General features: G+C 38.3%; 1 protein-coding gene across 2 annotated transcripts in view; it reads left to right on the forward strand.

Annotated features, from left to right (window-relative positions):
- Positions 1-17,644, forward strand: part of GIPC2 (GIPC PDZ domain containing family member 2) — a 96,751-nt gene that overhangs the window by 76,289 nt on the left and 2,818 nt on the right. The window contains exon 5 of one of the 2 annotated variants that reach the window (XM_003892102.5): positions 318-399. The exons of the other annotated variant lie outside the window; for it this stretch is intronic. Within the exon in view, the coding sequence (XP_003892151.3) occupies positions 318-399 (82 nt within the window). The remainder of the gene's footprint in view (positions 1-317; positions 400-17,644) is intronic. 2 annotated transcript variants of the gene reach the window in all.

Raw genomic sequence — 17,644 nt, forward strand, 5'->3', positions numbered from 1 at the left:
AAGTTTTATATCCTTTAAAAACTGTTACGTGTTATTTATTTTCACATCTGTTTCCTCTTCTAGATTGTTAGCTACTTGGGGATGGTGTTCCTGGCTTTTCTTTTTCGAATCCATAACTCTTAGTGCAGACACTAAAAATAAGTATTTACTGTATTGATATGTATTTAGTTACAGAGCACATTCTAGATATATTTCCATTAAAATTAGCTGAAGTACACAATCATGAACTGGCTCCACATCAGACTTTCTCTTGTGTATGCCCTGACAATCAAGAGATTTTGTTATATAATATCTTATTTCTCTCTTTTTTGATAAAGCCTTCTGAAACCAAAGCAAAGGCAATTGAAAAGATTGATGATGTTCTTGAATTGTACATGGGGATTCGAGATATTGATTTAGGTAAGATTATACTATTTTAAAAAGTCTTGTATCTCTTAATCTGCTTAATGTTTATGTCTTATTTGTACATATAGCCAATTATACTTTTGAAGATAAAAATATTTGTGGTGTGATGAAAAGAATAATGGACATAAAGATAAGAATATTGAAAAGAAGACCTGGCCCTCACCCCAGCTATAGGGTCTTAGTGCCAAGTAAACTTTAAAACATTTTAGTTAGTTCTTAGTCATTAAACTGTGACTACTATCTCCTTTAGTGTTGTTTTTTTGGATTTAGAAAATATACATAAAATGAATTTTGTAGATGATACATATAAAAGGCATTATTATTTGATATGTCAGATGTACATTGATTAAATTGCACCCTTTAACAGGGTTACTAAAGCCCTATGAACAAAGAATTAGAAATATGAAGAAAGAGGACACACTTGGCATATGACTGAGAAGGGCAGTTGAACAGTTGAATTTCTGTGTATTTCTTGTGTCATCATCATTAGGCTGTCAGGGTCTTGATTTATCAGTTAAGACTCTACCAGTTGCAAATGACCAAAACAAAGACCAAACAAAAAACCCTAATTCCAACTGGCTTAAGGAAACAAAAAATGAGAAACTTATTGGTTCTTATAATTGAAAAGTCCAGAGCTAGACCTTGGCTTCAAGAATGGCTGGATCCTGAGTTTTCATGGTGTCATCAGGATGTGATTTCTCTTCTCTCAGTCCTGGCTTCATTTCAGGCCCCTGTGGTATCCCCTGGCAGCTTCAATCTCTCCCTCATGGGGCCAAAATGACTGCCATTGCTCCAGCCCCTACATCCTCATGGCATCAAGCACAATGAGAAGGAGGAAGGACTTCTTCCAAATCATTCAAACAAAATGCCCAATATTGTTTCTGGTTGGTCTGATTGGCTCAAGTGAGCCAGTCCCTGAGGCCAGGAGAATGGTTAGGTCTGGGTTGAATGCTCTGGAACTGAGAGTGACTCTGAAATACAAGGGTCAAGAGTGTGAAAAGGCCTGACCCTTCTCATGCAGAAGCAAGATAAATGCCCACTAAGTAGGGCAGTTGCATGCTGGGTAGAGAAAAGGAAGTAAATGTACACTCCAGTGTGGAGGTTTATGTCTGCATGCATTCACAGGTATGCATTTGAATCAGGTACTTTATACATTTTTTAAAGGTAAAAACTTGACTATTTTGTTTATCCACTAGCAAGTAGAGTGTTTGAAGCCCATTTATTCTTTTCTACTTCCACTCATTTTCCATTTTCCTTTTAGAATTACCAAAACCAAAACAAGTTTAGCTTAAAAATCTCAACTGGCTTTTATTTGCAACTCTAGTATCAGGCAACACCTCAAAATGAGTGCTCTGATGAGCTGAGCAGAGGAGGTTGACTCTATAGTCAGAAAATGGCTGAAGAAAGCAGAAACAGAACAAAGAGTGGATTCTCATTGCAAGGTTACTTTCTTTGTAAAGGTGAAACCAGAGGGAATTTCCTTATCATGCCAGCTAAAACTGGCCCATCTGGGGATTTGGCTATTACCTCTCTTTCTCCTGATTTCATGGAAGGTCAGATAAACAACTTAGTTTGGCTTAGTGAGTGGAACTTCAGCATGAGTAACTCCATTTTGGTTTGGTCTGTTAGGCCTAGTACAGGAGCTCAGTCCAAACCAATCACTTCCTATAAATTTTATTTAACAGAATCTGTTCTTATTTTCTCTCTTGCCTATGTGAACTTTTATTTTTTAATTTTTGAGACAGGATCTCCTCTGTCACCCAGGCTGGAGTGCAGTGACACAATCATAGTTCACTGCAGCCTTGATTCCTGGGCCCAAGCCCTTCTCCTACCTCAGCCTCCCATGTAGCTAGGACCACAGGTGTGGGCCTCCATACCTGGCTATTTATTTTATTTTTCAAAAATAATTTTTTTTTGGCAGAGATAGGGTCTTGCTATGTTGCTCAGGCTCAAGTGATCCCCCTGTCTTGACCTCTCAAAGTGCAGGGAGAGATTACAGGTATGAGCCATCATTGCCGGCCCTGAGTGAACTTTTAAAATAAAATTTATGTACTGGATATACAGATGCTGTCTGCAACTTAAAAACATTGGTAGTTTGTTCCTTGCTCCTTGGAGAAAAATGTAAAATTTTCCTATAGATTCTTTTTTCCTCTGTGCAGACAGGAAGTTAAAGCTGAAAACCAACGTCTGACAACTTCTCCTTCCAATCCTTTTGCCTGGCTAATTTTTTTAATTTTAATTTTTGTAGAGATGGTGTCTACCTGTGTTACCTAGGCTGGTCTTGAACTCCTGGGCTCAAGCCATTCTCTTGCCTTGATTTCCCAAAGTGTTGGAATTACAGTCGTTGAGCTGCTGAGCCCAGCCTCAGTCTCCTGTTTTGAAACTGCACCTCTCAAGGAACAATAGAATCCATGCTATGGTCTGGAGTGAATCACAGACACAGGGCCTAGGAAAAGATCTAACTAGGAATAAAGACAAACATACACATAAACATGAATACTTTTAGACATATAAGGAAATATGTAACATATAACTAGAGGCATCAACATGTACATAAATCAAATTTAGAATAGAAATGTTTATTTGTACAACAGTCTTGGGCTGTGGGCCATTCTTTAATGGTATTTTCCCATATGGGAGGGAAGCAAATACATGTATGTATACATGAATTTTTACATATACATACACACATATGTATAGGTGTATTTATGCTCACATACAGTAACAGAGATATGATGTAGTATTGCTTACAGGCATATATATTTGGCTCGAGGCCCTAACCCTAAAACTAACCCTAAAAGAGACCAGCTTGGGCAACGTAGTGAGATGAGACCCTGTCTCTAGTAAAAAAAAAAAAATTAGCCAGGCATGGTGGCGTGCACCTGAAGTCCTAGCCACTTGAGAGTCTGAGGCTGGAGGATTGCTTGAGTCCAAGAGTTTGAAGCTGCAGTGAGCTAGGATGGTGCCACTGCACTTTAGACTGGGCTACAGAGTGAGATCCTGTCTCTAAAAAAACAAAAACAAATAAGTAAATAAAAAAAAAAAAGGAAAAAAAAAATGCAGCTTAAAAAAAGGAAATTCAGGGCACTAAACATTCCTTACAAATTCTTTGTAAATTAACTAGAAATTTCTTTGTAAAGTGAATTAGTCATCTGTAACAAATTCCTCTAATTGACATTAAAAGCCATTATCATTACACATGATTAGCAATGTGGTCAGTTACCTAGGGAGGTAAAGTGTAATTATTTGAAGAATGCAAACCATTGTTAAATAAGGAATTTCTTTCATTATTCAGATCTGATTAGCATGAAATATAAATTACAAGTGTGGTACTGATTTAACAGGCAAATATATTTACTTGTATAAATATTCTCAGTATTTCTTAGCTTTCAGAAATATTAATTCTTAATGCAAATTACATTAACATCACATTTTTCTGTATTAATGTAAGTATATATTTTAAAAATTTAAAAAGTAATATGGCAACAACGTGTCTTAGAACACTATCCTCAAAAAAGGATTAAGAGGTTTTATTATTTGAAAATGGAAAATAATTTAAATGAATTTTTTTTTTTAGATGGAGTCTTGCTCTGTCGCCCAGGCTGGAGTGCAGTGGTGCGATCTCGGCTCACTGCAAGCTCCGCCTCCCAGGTTCACACCATTCTCCTGCCTCAGCCTCCCGAGTAGCTGGGACTACAGGCACCTGCCACCATGCCCGGTTAATTTTTTGTATTTTTAGTAGAGACGGGGTTTCACCATGTTAGCCAGGATGGTCTCGATCTCCTGATCTGGTGATCCACTTGCCTCAGCCTCCCAGAGTGCTGAAATTACAGGCGTGAGCCACCATGCCTGGCAATTTAAATGAATTTTTGTAGAGAGTAATCCTGAAGATGAAAGTGCTGCATTTGATTGTAAAGTTTAGTTGTGAACTATGACTTTTCTACCAACCAGTGTCAACATAGGTCACCTTGGGATGTTATCCATGAAAAAAATAAACGTTCTAAAAGACATTGAATCCTATAAGGCCTCATATAGTCTTGACCTAACTCAGTATAAAGTTGTATCATACAAGTTTCTTCCTGAATGTTTAAGGAAACTGTGTAAGTTGTATATAGAATTATAATGTTTTCTGATGATACCAGTTTAGGAGTTTGGAGATCATCCAAGCAACTTTAGAATTTTAGGATTTCAAATATATTGAGATCCTGAGATGTGTGAAAAGAAGATTGATTGTTTCTAAGTCATTTATTCTATAACATCTTTTCTTTTTAAAAATTTTACTACTTTGCTTTTGGAGCAGATACGAAGTCTGTTATAGCTCTTGAAAAAGTATGCAGTAATGGTGTTTCATTTATTTTATTTTTTTTATTATACTTTAAGTTCTAGGGTACATGTGCACAACATACAGGTTTGTTACATATGTATACATGTGCCAAGTTGCTGTGCTGCACTCATTAACTCGTCATTTACATTAGGTATATCTCCTAATGCTAGCTCTCCCACCTCCCCGCTCCCCACGACAGGCCCCGGTGTGTGAAGTTCCCCTTCTGGTGTCCAAGTGATCTCATTGTTCAGTTCCCACCTATGAGTGAGAACATACGGTGTTTGGTTTTCTGTTCTTGCGATAGTTTGCTGAGAATGATGGTTTCCAGCTGCATCCATGTCCCTACAAAGGACACAAACTCATCCTTTTTTATGGCTGCATAGTATTCCATGGTGTATATGTGCCACATTTTCTTAATCCAGTCTGTCACTGATGGACATTTGGGTTGATTCCAAGTCTTTGCTATTGTGAATAGTGCTTCAATAAACATACGTGTGTGTGTGTCTTTATAGCAGCATGATTTATAATCCTTTGAGTATATACCCAGTAATGGGATGGCTGGGTCAAATGGTATTTCTAGTTCTAGATCCTTGAGGAATCACCACACTGTCTTCCACAGTGGTTGAACTAGTTTACAGTCTCACCAACAGTGTAAAAGTGTTCCTTTTTCTCCACATTCTCTCCAGCACCTGTTGTTTCTTGACTTTTTAATGATCGCCATTCTAGCTCGTGTGAGATGGTATCTCATTGTGGTTTTGATTTGCGTTTCTCTGATGGCGAGTGATGATGAGCATTTTTTCATGTGTGTGTTGGCTGGCTGCATACATATCTTCTTTTGAGAATTGTCTGTTCATATCCTTCGCTCACTTTTTGATGGGGTTGTTTTTTTCTTGTAAATTTGTTTGAGTTCTTTGTAGGTTCTGGATATTAGCCCTTTGTCAGATGGGTAGATTGCAAAAATTTTCTCCCATTCTGTAGGTTGCCTGTTCACTCTGATGGTAGTTTCTTTTGCTGTGCAGAAGCTCTTTAGTTTAATTAGATCCCATTTGTCAATTTTGGCTTTTGTTGCCATTGCTTTTGGTGTTTTAGACATGAAGTCCTTGCCCGTGCCTATGTCCTGAATGGTATTGCCTAGGTTTTCTTCAAGGGTTTTTATGGTTTTAGGTCTAACATTTAAGTCTTTAATCCATCTGGAATTAATTTTTGTATAAGGAAGGGATCCAATTTCAGCTTTCTGCATATGGCTGGCAATTTTTCCAGCACCATTTATTAAATAGGGAATCCTTTCCCCATTTCTTGTTTTTGTCAGGTTTGTCAAAGATCCGATAGTTGTAGATGTGTGGTATTATTTCTGAGGGCTCTCTTCTGTTCCATTGGTCTATATATCTGTTTTGGTACCAGTACCATGCTGTTTTGGTTACTGTGGCCTTGGAGTACAGTTTGAAGTCAGGTAGTGTGATGCCTCTAGCTTTATTCTTTTGGCTTAGGATTGTCTTGGCAACACGGGCTCTTTTTGGTTCCATGTGAACTTTAAAGTAGTTTTTTCCAATTCTGTGAAGAAAGTCATTGGTAGCTTAATGGGGATGGCATTGAATCTATAAATTACCTTGGGCAGTATGGCCATTTTCATGATATTGATTCTTCGTTTCCATGAGCATGGAATGTTCTTCCATTTGATGTGTCCTCTTTTATGTCATTGAGCAGTGGTTTGTAGTTCTCCTTGAAGAGGTCCTGCACATCCCTTGTAAGTTGGATTCCTAGGTGTTGTATTCTCTTTGAAGCAATTGTGAATGGGAGTTCACTCATGATTTGGCTCTCTGTTTGTTTGTTATTGGTGTATAAGAATGCTTGTGAGTTTTGCACATTGATTTTGTATCCTGAGACTTTGCTGAAGTTGCTTATCAGCTTAAGGAGATTTTGGGCTGAAACGATGGGGTTTTGTAAATATACAGTCATGTTGTCTGCAACAGGGACAGTTTGACTTCCTCTTTTCCAAATTGAATTCCCTTTATTTCTTTCTCCTGCCTGATTGTCCTGGCCAGAACTTCCAACCCTATGTTGAATAGGAGTGGTGAGAGAGGGCATCCCTGTCTTTGCCAGTTTTCAAAGGCAATGCTTCCAGTTTTTGCCCATTCAGTATGATATTGGCTGTGGGTTTGTCATGAATAGCTCTTATTATTTTGAGATACATCCCATTAATACCTAATTTATTGAGAGTTTTTAGCATGAAGGGCTGTTGAATTTTGTCAAAGGCCCTTTCTGCATCTATTGAGATAATCATGTGGTTTTTGTCTTTGGTTCTGTTTATGATGGATTATGTTTATTGATTTGCATATGTTGAACCAGCCTTGCATCCCAGGAATGAAGCCAACTTGATCGTGGTGATTAAGCTTTTTGATGTGCTGCTGGATTTGGCTTGCCAGTATTTTATTGAGGATTTTCGCATTGATGTTCATCAGGGATATTGGTCTAAAATTCTCTTTTGTTGTTGTGTCTCTCCCAGGTGTTGGTATCAGGATGATGCTGGCCTCATAAAATGAGTTAAGGAGGATTCCCTCTTTTTCTATTGATTGGAATAGTTTCAGAAGGAGCAGTACCAGCTCCTCCTTGTATCTCTGGTAGAATTCGGACATGAATCCATCTGGTCTTGGACTTTTTTTGGTTGGTAGGCTATGAATTATTGCCTCAATTTCAGAGCCTGTTATTGGTCTATTCAGGGATTCAAATTCTTCCTGATTTAGTCTTGGGAGGGTGTATGTGTCCAGGAATTTGTCCATTTCTTCTAGATTCTCTGGTTTATTTGTGTAGAGATGTTTATAGTATTCTCTGATGGTAGATTGTATTTCTGTGGGATTGGTGGTGATATCCCCTTTGTCATTTTTTTTATTGCGTCTATTTGATTCTTCTCTCTTTTCTTCTTTATTAGTCTGGCTTGTGGTCTATCTATTTCGTTGATCTTTTCAAAAAACCAGCTCCTGGATTCATTGATTTTTTGAAGGGTTTTTTGTGTCTCTATCTCCTTCAGTTCTGCTCTGATCTTAGTTATTTGTTGCCTTCTGCTAGCTTTTGAATGTGTTTGCTCTTGCTTCTCTAGTTCTTTTAATTGTGATGCTAGGGTGTCAATTTTAGATCTTTCCTGCTCTCTCTTGTGGGCATTTAGTGCTATAAATTTCCCTCTACACACTGCTTTAAATGTGTCCCAGAGATTCTGGTATGTTGTATCTTTGTTCTCATTGGTTTCAAAGAACATCTTTATCACTGCCTTTATTTAATTATGTACCCAATAGTCATTCAGGAGCAGGCTGTTCAGTTTCCATGTAGTTGAGTGGTTTTGAGTGAGTTTCTTAGTCCTGAGTTCTAGTTTGATTGCACTGTGGTCTGAGAGACAGTTTGTTATAATTTCTGTTCTTGTACATTTGCTGAGGAGTGCTTTACTTCCAACTATGCGGTCAATTTTCGAATAAATGCAATGTGGTGCTGAGAAAAATGTATATTCTGTTGATTTGGGTGGAGAGTTCTGTAGATGTCTGTTAGGTCTGCTTAGTGCAGAGCTGAGTTCAATTCCTGGATATCCTTGTTAATTTTCTGTCTCGTTGATGTGTCTAATGTTGACAGTGGGGTGTTAAAGTCTCCCATTATTATTGTGTGAGAGTCTGAGTCTCTTTGTAGGTCTCTAAGGACTTGCTTTATGAATCTGGGTGCTCCTGTATTGGGTGCATATACATTTAGGATAGTTAGCTCTTCTTGTTGAATTGATCCCTTTACCATTGTAAATGGCCTTCTTTGTCTCTTCTGATCTTTGTTGGTTTAAAGTCTGTTTTATCAGAGGCTAGGATGGCAACCTGTGCTTTTTTTTTGTTTTCCATTTGCTTTGTAGATCTTCCTTCATCCCTCTATTTTGAGCCTATGTGTGTCTCTGCACGTGAGATGGGTCTCCTGAATACAGCACACTGATGGGTCTTGACTCTCTATCCAATTTGCCAGTCTGTGTCTTTTAATTGGGGCATTTATCCCATTTACATTTAAGGTTAATATTGTTATGTGTGAATTTGATCCTGTCATTATAATGTTAGCTGGTTATTTTGCTCATTTGTTGATGCAGTTTCTTCCTAGCATCGATGGTCTTTACAATTTGGCATGTTTTTGCAGTGACTGGTGCTGGTTGTTCCTTTCCATGTTTAGTGCTTCCTTTAAGGGCTCTTGTAAGGCAGGCCTGGTGTGACAAAATCTCTCAGCATTTGCTTGTCTGTAAAGGATTTTATTTCTCCTTGGCTTATGAAGCTTAGTTTGGCTGGATATGAAATTCTGGGTTGAAAATTCTTTTATTTAATAATGTTGAATATTGGCCCCCCACTCTCTTCTGGGTAGTAGAGTTTCTGCTGAGAGATCCACTGTTAGTCTGATGGGCTTCTCTTTGTGGGTAACCCGACCTTTCTCTCTGGCTGCCCTTAACATTTTTTCCTTCATTTCAACCTTGGTGAATCTGACAATTGTGTGTCTTGGAGTTGCTCTTCTCGAGGAGTATCTTTATGGCATTCTCTGTATTTCCTGAATTTGAATGTTGGCCTGCCTTGCTAGGTTGGGGAAGTTCTCCTGGATACTATCCTAAAGAGTGTTTTCCAACTTGGTTCCATTCTCCCCATCACTTTCAGGTACACCAGTCAGACGTAGATTTGATCTTTTCACATAGTCCCATATTTCTTGGAGGCTTTGTTCGTTTCTTTTTACTTTTTTTCTCTAAACTTCTTGCTTCATTTCATTCATTTGATCTTCAATCACTAATACCTTTTCTTCCACTTGATCAAATCAGCTACTAAAGCTTGTGCATGCATCATGTACTTCTCATGCCATGGTTTTCAGCTCCATCAGGTCATTTAAGGTCTTCTCTACACTGTTTATTCTAGTTGGCCATTCGTCTAATCTTTTTTCAAGGTTTTTAGCTTCTTTGCAATGGGTTTGAACATCCTCCTTTAGCTTGGAGAAGTTTGTTATTACCGATCATCTGAAGCCGCCTTCTCTCAACTCGTCAAAGTCATTCTCCATCCAGCTTTGTTCCGTTTTTGGTGAGGAACTGCATTCCTTTGGAGGGAGAGGAGGCACTCTGATTTTTAGGATTTTCAGCTGTTCTGCTCTGGTTTCTCCCCAACTTGGTGGTTTTATCTACCTTTGATCTTTGATGATGATGATGACGTCCAGATGGGGTTTTGGTGTAGATGTCCTTTCTGTTTGTTAGTTTTCCTTCTAACGGTCAGGAGCCTCAGCTGCAGGTCTGTTAGAGTTTGCTGCAGGTCCACTCCAGACCCTGTTTGCCTGTGTATCACCAGCGGAGGCTGCAGAACAACAAATATTGCAGAATGGCAAATGTTGCTGTCTGATCGTTCCTCTGGAAACTTCGTCTCAGTGGGGCATCTGGCCATATGAGGTGTCAGTCAGCCCCTACTGGGAGGTGCCTCCCAGTTAGGCTACTCAGGGGTCAGGGACCCACTTGAGGAGGCAGTCTGTCCATTCTCAGATCTCAAACTCCATGCTGGGAGAACCACTACTGTGTTCAAAACTGTCAGATAGGGATGTTTAAGTCTGCAGAAGTTTCTGCTGCCTTTTTTTCAGCTATGCCCTGCCTGCAGAGGTGGAGTCTACAGAGACAGGCAGGCCTCCTTGAGCTGTGGTGGGCTCCACCCAGTTTGAGCTTCCCGTCACTTTACCTATTTAAGCCTCAGCAATGGTGGGCGCCCCTCCCCCAGCCTCGCTGAGGTCTTGTAGTTCGATCTCAGACTGCTGTGCTAGCAATGAGCAAGGCTCCGTGGGCATGGGACCCTCCGAGCCAGGTGCAGGATATAATCTCCTGGTGTGTCATTTGCTAAGACCATTGGAAAAGCGCAGTATTAGGGTGGGAGTGACCTGATTTTCCAGGTGCCGTCTGTCACTGCTTCCCTTGGCTAGGAAAGGGAATTCCCTAACCCCTTGCGCTTGCGATGCCTCTCCCTGCTTTGGCTCACGCTCGGTGGGCTGCACCCACTGTCCTGCACCCACTGTCTGACAAGCACCAGTGAGATGAACCCAGTACCTCAGTTGGAAATGCAGAAATCACCCATCTTCTGTGTTGTTCACTCTGGGAGCTGTAGACTGGAGCTATTCCTATTCGGCCATCTTGGAACCGCTAATGGTGTTTTAATAGTGAGAATTACATTTCTCCTTTCTTCCTAAGATCACTTTCTTTTTTTCTTTGAGATGGAGTCTTGCTCTGTCACCCAGGCTGGAGTGCAGTGGCACAATCTTGCTCACCGCAACCTCCACCTCCCGGTTCAAGCCATTCTCCTGCCTCAGCCTCCTGAATAGCTGGAATTATAGGTGACTGTCACCTTGCCCAGCTAATTTTTTGTACTTTTAGTAGAGATGGGGTTTCACCACGTTGACCAGATTGGTCTCGAACCCCTGACCTTGCAATCTGCCTGCCTTGGCCTCCTAAAGTGCTACGAGTACAGGCATGAGCCACCAGGCCCGGCCAGATTACTTTCTTTTTATAGTGAATTCAAAACAGTGAACACTGTAGAAAGTCATTGTTTTCAGATAAAGCCAATGAAGTTTTAGAAATTTTCGTTAGAAAATATTCTACATTGACTGCATTTTTTATGTTTGACTTGTGAGTTGTTTGAAAAGCGTTGATATTTATAAAAAGTCTTAGGAAAAGTAAGGCCCGAAGACCTTCCATAGAATGAGATGTAGTGGCATATTTCATGATTAAACTAACAATAATGATGACTAATCTTTACATCCTGCTATTTGCCATTTTATAGATTTGAAAATTGAAATTCAGAGAAGTTTGATAACTTGCCAAAGTCACCTAATGAGTTAAAAACTAAGATTTCTGAAACTTTGATACCAAGATTTTTAGCCATAAAGTAATATTTTATATTTAAATGTTCTGTTTGTTTAAAAAGTTAATGGAAATTATATGTTGATCTGTATCACCAAAACAGGTTTGTCATTAATAATAATGTAAATGTAGTTCAGTGACAGTAGTAAAAATGGCCACTAGAGGTCAGCACTTAGCTGCTATATGTGGTAAAAAAAAATTCTCTTTCCAATTAAAAAAATTCTTTTTGAGATGGGGTCTCACTATGTTGCCCAGGCTAATCTCAAAATTCTGGACTCAAGCAATCTCCCTGCATCACCCTCCCAAGTAGCAGGGATTAATTTTACTATTTTTTAAAATCTATTTTTTTCTTTTTTTTCTCATGTGTTTCTAAACATTATACTGTAAGAAAATAATACTCTTTTACTGGAATATTTTTTGCCAGATTGCATTCAGATTTATTATTACAGTATATTGAAATTTTATTGTAATCAATAGATGAAAATAATCTTAGTAGCTATCTTATGTTAATATGCTATATCTTTATAAAAAGTGTTTTATTTTGCTGAAGTTTCTTTTGCTTTTCTCTTAAATCAGAGCTATAATATTTTATCAAAAAGGACGAATTTTACCATTTACTTATCCTGTAAAGATGTCTTAAAAGCTATGCTTACCAAACCCAGCTGAGGATGAGAAATAAAACAAAAAAGTGATGTTTATACTTTATGCATTAGGAAAAATATATAACATATTTAGTTGCATGCTCCATTTTTGAATTCATGTAGCAAATTACTGGTTTTTAAAAGATGTATAGAGCGCTGTATTACATGCAGTATTTCCAGCACAATTATGTAGCTGTGTAATGGGCATTTTTTGTTCTTCTACAAGATCAGGTGTTTCTTGAAGGCAGATACCATATCTTACTCAGTTTTAGTCCCAGCTCTTACCACAGTACCTCTCTGAGAGTAAGTACTTGGTAAATGTCTGTTGAGAGTCACAAAAGGAGTGAATTCACAGGGAGCATGAGTCCTAATTTTATTAGTTTGGAGCTTTGACCCTTGGGGAAATTATTAAACTTAGAATCCTAATTTTCACATCTATAAGAGGGGCATAATAAAAATAATCTTATAGGGTTGCCAAGGAATCAAATTAAATAATCTGTATAAAGTTTCTGTCACATCATAAACAATAATGGATGTAGGTATTATCATTCAGTGATTATCACTAATGATTATTACTGTTAATAGTTGTAATGGCAGTGGTAATAGAGGTAGAACATGTGGAGCTGTATAACTAGACTGTATCAGCAGCTCTGGGCGGTGTGGGGATTTTTTTTTTTTTCTTTCACTTTTCTATTGTGCCAGAATGCATGAGTGAGATTATGCATTTTGGACTGTGAGGTTAGACTATGGGCATCTTGAAGCAGCATTTTCTTTCATTTTGTGACTAGAAACCCAAAGCAGACATTGCAAGTCAGTGCAGGTCAGACCTACAACATGGAGTTCCCGGGCTTAGTGCACTAGACAGTGCTGCTGAGCTTCCTGAGGTATAAAAAAACCACGTACCAAGTTGTTTCTTTTTCCCTCTTATAGCGAAGGATGTGTGTGTATGTGTGTGTGTGTGTGCGTGTGTGTGTGTGTGTAGGGAGAGAAATTGATTCAGTGTTCATCAGTGAACATCTGCATCCTTGTCATTGTCTCCCTCAACATTTAAGAGCATCATCCATACTGTTAGTTTCTGTTTCTGAATGGTTTGTATGTTTTCTTATGTCTTTTATCTGTATGCATCTTATTTCTTCCTCAGATAGCTTTCTTCTTTAACATGTGTTACCCATATGTCATTATAATCTTTAGGTAATTGTCTTAATAAATGCTACCTGCAAAGCCTATGAGAAAGAGTTAAAATGGTAGAGTAAGCACAGTTCTGAACTGGAGTTCTACTTCAGCAATACTTCACCTTTACATTCTGGCTACTCTTCTTTTACATCCTGGCTGAGACCAGAGTTCTGGACTTCACTTTCCCCAATGCATGCTAACTGTGTCTGTGCAAAACGTATGTAACTGTAATTACAAGCCCTTCTCTTGCACCGCCCATTCACTAGCATTTATTATGCATGAGACACTGAGTTAGTTACCATGGGCATAAAAGACTGAGTAAGCTACTCAAGATCTGTTGGGAGTTTATTCTGTTAGTAGGAGAGAAAAAAATACACAGAAAAATAAATGTCAGTGCAGAGCAATGTTGAATTTGCAGTCCAAGACCTTTTTATTCAAAGTGTTACCTGAGGACCAGCATCGCCTGGGAGTTGAAAATGCAGAATCTCATGGCTGCAGAACTGCTGAACCAGAATCTGCATTGTGCCAAGATCCTAGGCGATTTGCTTATGCATTTAAGCTTGAAAAACACTGGCAGAAGGGTTTAGAGAATGGAGATATCTCTTCCAGCTGTGGACAAAGTATTGCATGGAGGAGAGAGCCTTGAAGGAGAGAAAGGATTTTGACAGTGGTACTGGTGGCTAGGAGGAGGTTATCCTGGGCAAAGGCAGAAAGCAGCGAAGATAGCATTTTGAGTGGTCAGATTTATGAGAGCACAACATTAATGTAGTGTAGTGTAGTGAGAACCAAGGGTTTTATAGATTAGACTGCCACTAGGGTTTAGAATTTTAAAGATAAACATTGGTTACACAAGGAAAAAAAATTTTTTTTAAGAGATAGGGTCTCATTCTATTGTGCAAGCTAGAGTGAAGTGGCATGATCATAGCTCAGTGTAGCCTCAAATTCTTGGGCTCAAGTGATCCTCTTGCCTCAGTCTCCTGAGTATCTGGAACTACAGATGTGCACTGTCATGCCTGGTGAATTTTATTTTTTTAAATTAAATACATTATTTTAAGAGACAAGATGTTGCTGTGTTGCTCAGGCTGGTCTCAAACTTCTGGCCTCATGTGATCTTCCTGCCTCAGCCTCCCTAGCAGCTGGGACTGCGGGCGTGAGCCACTATGCCCAGATGGAATATTTTTATATACTGGAATGACAGATAATCTCAGAGGTGGAAAGGAGCTTCATGGTCCTTTTGTCTCAGTACCCAGTGGGATCAAAGCTGTACTTTAGGACAGGGAGTCCAATGTGCCTACGTGGGATGGTTTGCTGACTGGACTTGGAAATAACATGGCAGCAGTGGGAATGAAATGGAAAGAATTGAATTAGAGTTGCAAAGGTAGAATGAAGGGAGACAGTGTTTGGTGCACAGTCTGAAGACCTCAGAGAAGAGAAAATGATGGAAACAAGAGAAAGAGTAGCAGTTTCTTTAGAAGGCACAGTGATATTTGGTTTCTGGACATGTTGTTTGAGATGCTAATGGATCACCTGGGAAGAATTGCCCACCAGTTACTCAGAAATGGGTGTGTGGAACTCATGAATGAAGTTGGGGATGGAGGCAAAGATTTGGGACTTCTCTGCACCATGGTCATGCTTAACCTGGGATTGTGGATAAGATCTCCAAGGCAAGACACTCTGAGAAGAGAGACACAGACAGAACCTCCAGACTTGTTTGAAATACTGATGGAATGCTGCAGGGCACTGCTTCCCTGAGCACTTGGCTTCTTATCTGATGGTGTGAAAATGCACTCTAAGGGCAGCTTTCTTCTTTTCTTAACTATAGTGCTATGACTGTCTGTTGAAAGAAATGAAACATTCCTTATAGACATTAAGGCATCCCTTAATGGCTTAGGAAATAATTTCCCAAATACACCTTATACCTATGAACACACAGAATAAATATGACAAGTTAGGTATAGTTTTACTGCATCAAACACAGCACTAAAAAAGCTTTTTCTATTTTGAATTTTTGTACTATGTTTTGCTAAGTTTTCTTCCATTGCTTCATAGAGGTTTCTTCCATTATTTTGCTATGGTGATTTTCAAACAGATAGACAGTTGAAAGACTTTTTAGTGAATACCTTTGTATATACCTGTCACCTAGACTCTACCATTAATATTTTACTAAAATTACATTATCACCTACCTCCTCATTTAGTCATTCTGTATAAATATTTTTATAAAAATATAGTTGTGATTATAATAAAAAGATATGTACTGCTTTTTCAGTAAATATTAGAACAAAAATATTTCCCTAAGTTATTATCAATTATTCATAAACATTATTTAAAATGATTTAAAAATATTTCACATAATACGTTTCATCATACCAGAGGTAACTTTATGATCCTACATTTTAGAATTTTTTTTTGGATTCTGTAGGAACATCTTTATGCTAAATTCTTTTCTGTTTTTAAAATTTTATTTTTGAAGTCTAGATTTCCGGAAGTAAAAATTCTAGGTAGATCAAAGGATACGAACACTTTTACGACTTTTGATACTTGTTGCCAAACATTTTTCAAAAGCCAAACTTACGAAGTCAAACCAGTGTATCTGAGTGTTTGCTTCAGTATATCCTGGCCATCCTTGACATATCATTACAAAAAAGTTTTAATAAACTCGGGAACTTTGGAAGAGTCTGGGTAACTTGGCAGGACCCTTGGGCTGGAGCAGAGGTTCCAGCTGCAGCTGAGGAACTCCCTCCTTTGTGAAGTGTTTGCTTCCAGATTGATGGTAAATGAAGAAGGCTGAGTAATGGCTGAGATCTGGGGCAAGATGGAGAGCGAGGTGATGATAATAAAGAGAAGAGATTTAATTTATCTTATTTCTTCACTGCCATTCATATATATATATATATATATATATATATATATAAACAATCTTAAATTTACAGAAAAGATACAAATACAGCACAAAGACTTTTTTCTCTTGAACTATTTGAGAGTAAGTTACCTCAATGCTGTCCCATTGCCCCCAAATACTTCAGTGTGTGTTTCCTAAAAACAAAGATATTCTCCTATTGAACCATAACATAACCATCCAAACCATGAAATTAACATTGATACATTACTGCCATTTAATATTCATATTCTATTTACGTTTCACCAAGTTCCTTAATATCTGTTATAGCAAAAGAATGTGTTCCAAATCACATGTTGCATTTACTTATCATGTTGTGTCAATTTGGAATAGTTCTTTGTTCTTTACTAGGTTTTCATGACCTTGATGCTTTTGGAGGGTACAAGCCAGTTATTTTGTGGAATGTTCCTCAACATTGCTTTGTCTAATACTTTTTTCATAAGTACACTCAGGTTACACCTCTTTGGCAGGAACATCACAAATGTGATTCTGTATTCTTTTCATTACATCTTATGGGGAAGCGCAGGTTTTTGATTTTTTTTGTTAGGAACGTTCACTTTGATCACTTAAGGTGGTGTTTGTTAGGCTTCTACACTGTAAAATTATTCTGTTTCATTGATAGGTATCGGTGGGGAGACATTTTAAAACTATGTAAATATACAGTCCTTTGTGAATCAGTCAGCTTCTTCATTTTTTCTTTAATCTATCTCTTCAGTCGGTTGTGTATTTTATTATGGATTCATGGCTTCCTGTTTTATTCACTGGCGTTATAGCCTGTTACCATCATTATTTATTTTGATGTTTAAATTATCCCTGATTTAGTCAGTGTGAACTCTTGCACTCTGACGTCTATGTCCTTTTCACATGTTCCCATCATTTTTTGGTACTTTCTTACTTTCTGGTACAAGATATTCTTGGTTCATATTGCACTTTGCCTGCTCCAGCCCTGGAATCTACCATTTTCTGAGGAAGTCTTAATCTTTCTAATGGAGAATGGTACTTAAGAACCAAGATTTGGGTGCTTTGTGTACTCATTGTTGTTGGGGTGTCATGCTTCCAGGACTGAGGAATGTGTATGCATGTGTGTGTATGCATTTATGTCTGTATTTTATAACATCTTAATTGGAGATATATATATTTCCAGTGATATCTACAATTCTAATTCCATAGGGTTCATTCTTATTTTCTCCCTTTCCCTATTTATCCTTCTCCAGCAGTGACAAACCTGATTCATATTGTTCTGTATGTATGTGTGTATGTATGTATGTGTGTATGTGATCCATCTCCACATGTGTAACCAATCTGTCATCACTGTGGCTGCTGTCCTCC

This window comes from Papio anubis, chromosome 1 (assembly GCF_008728515.1).
Source record: "Papio anubis isolate 15944 chromosome 1, Panubis1.0, whole genome shotgun sequence".
Lineage (NCBI taxonomy): Eukaryota > Metazoa > Chordata > Mammalia > Primates > Cercopithecidae > Papio > Papio anubis.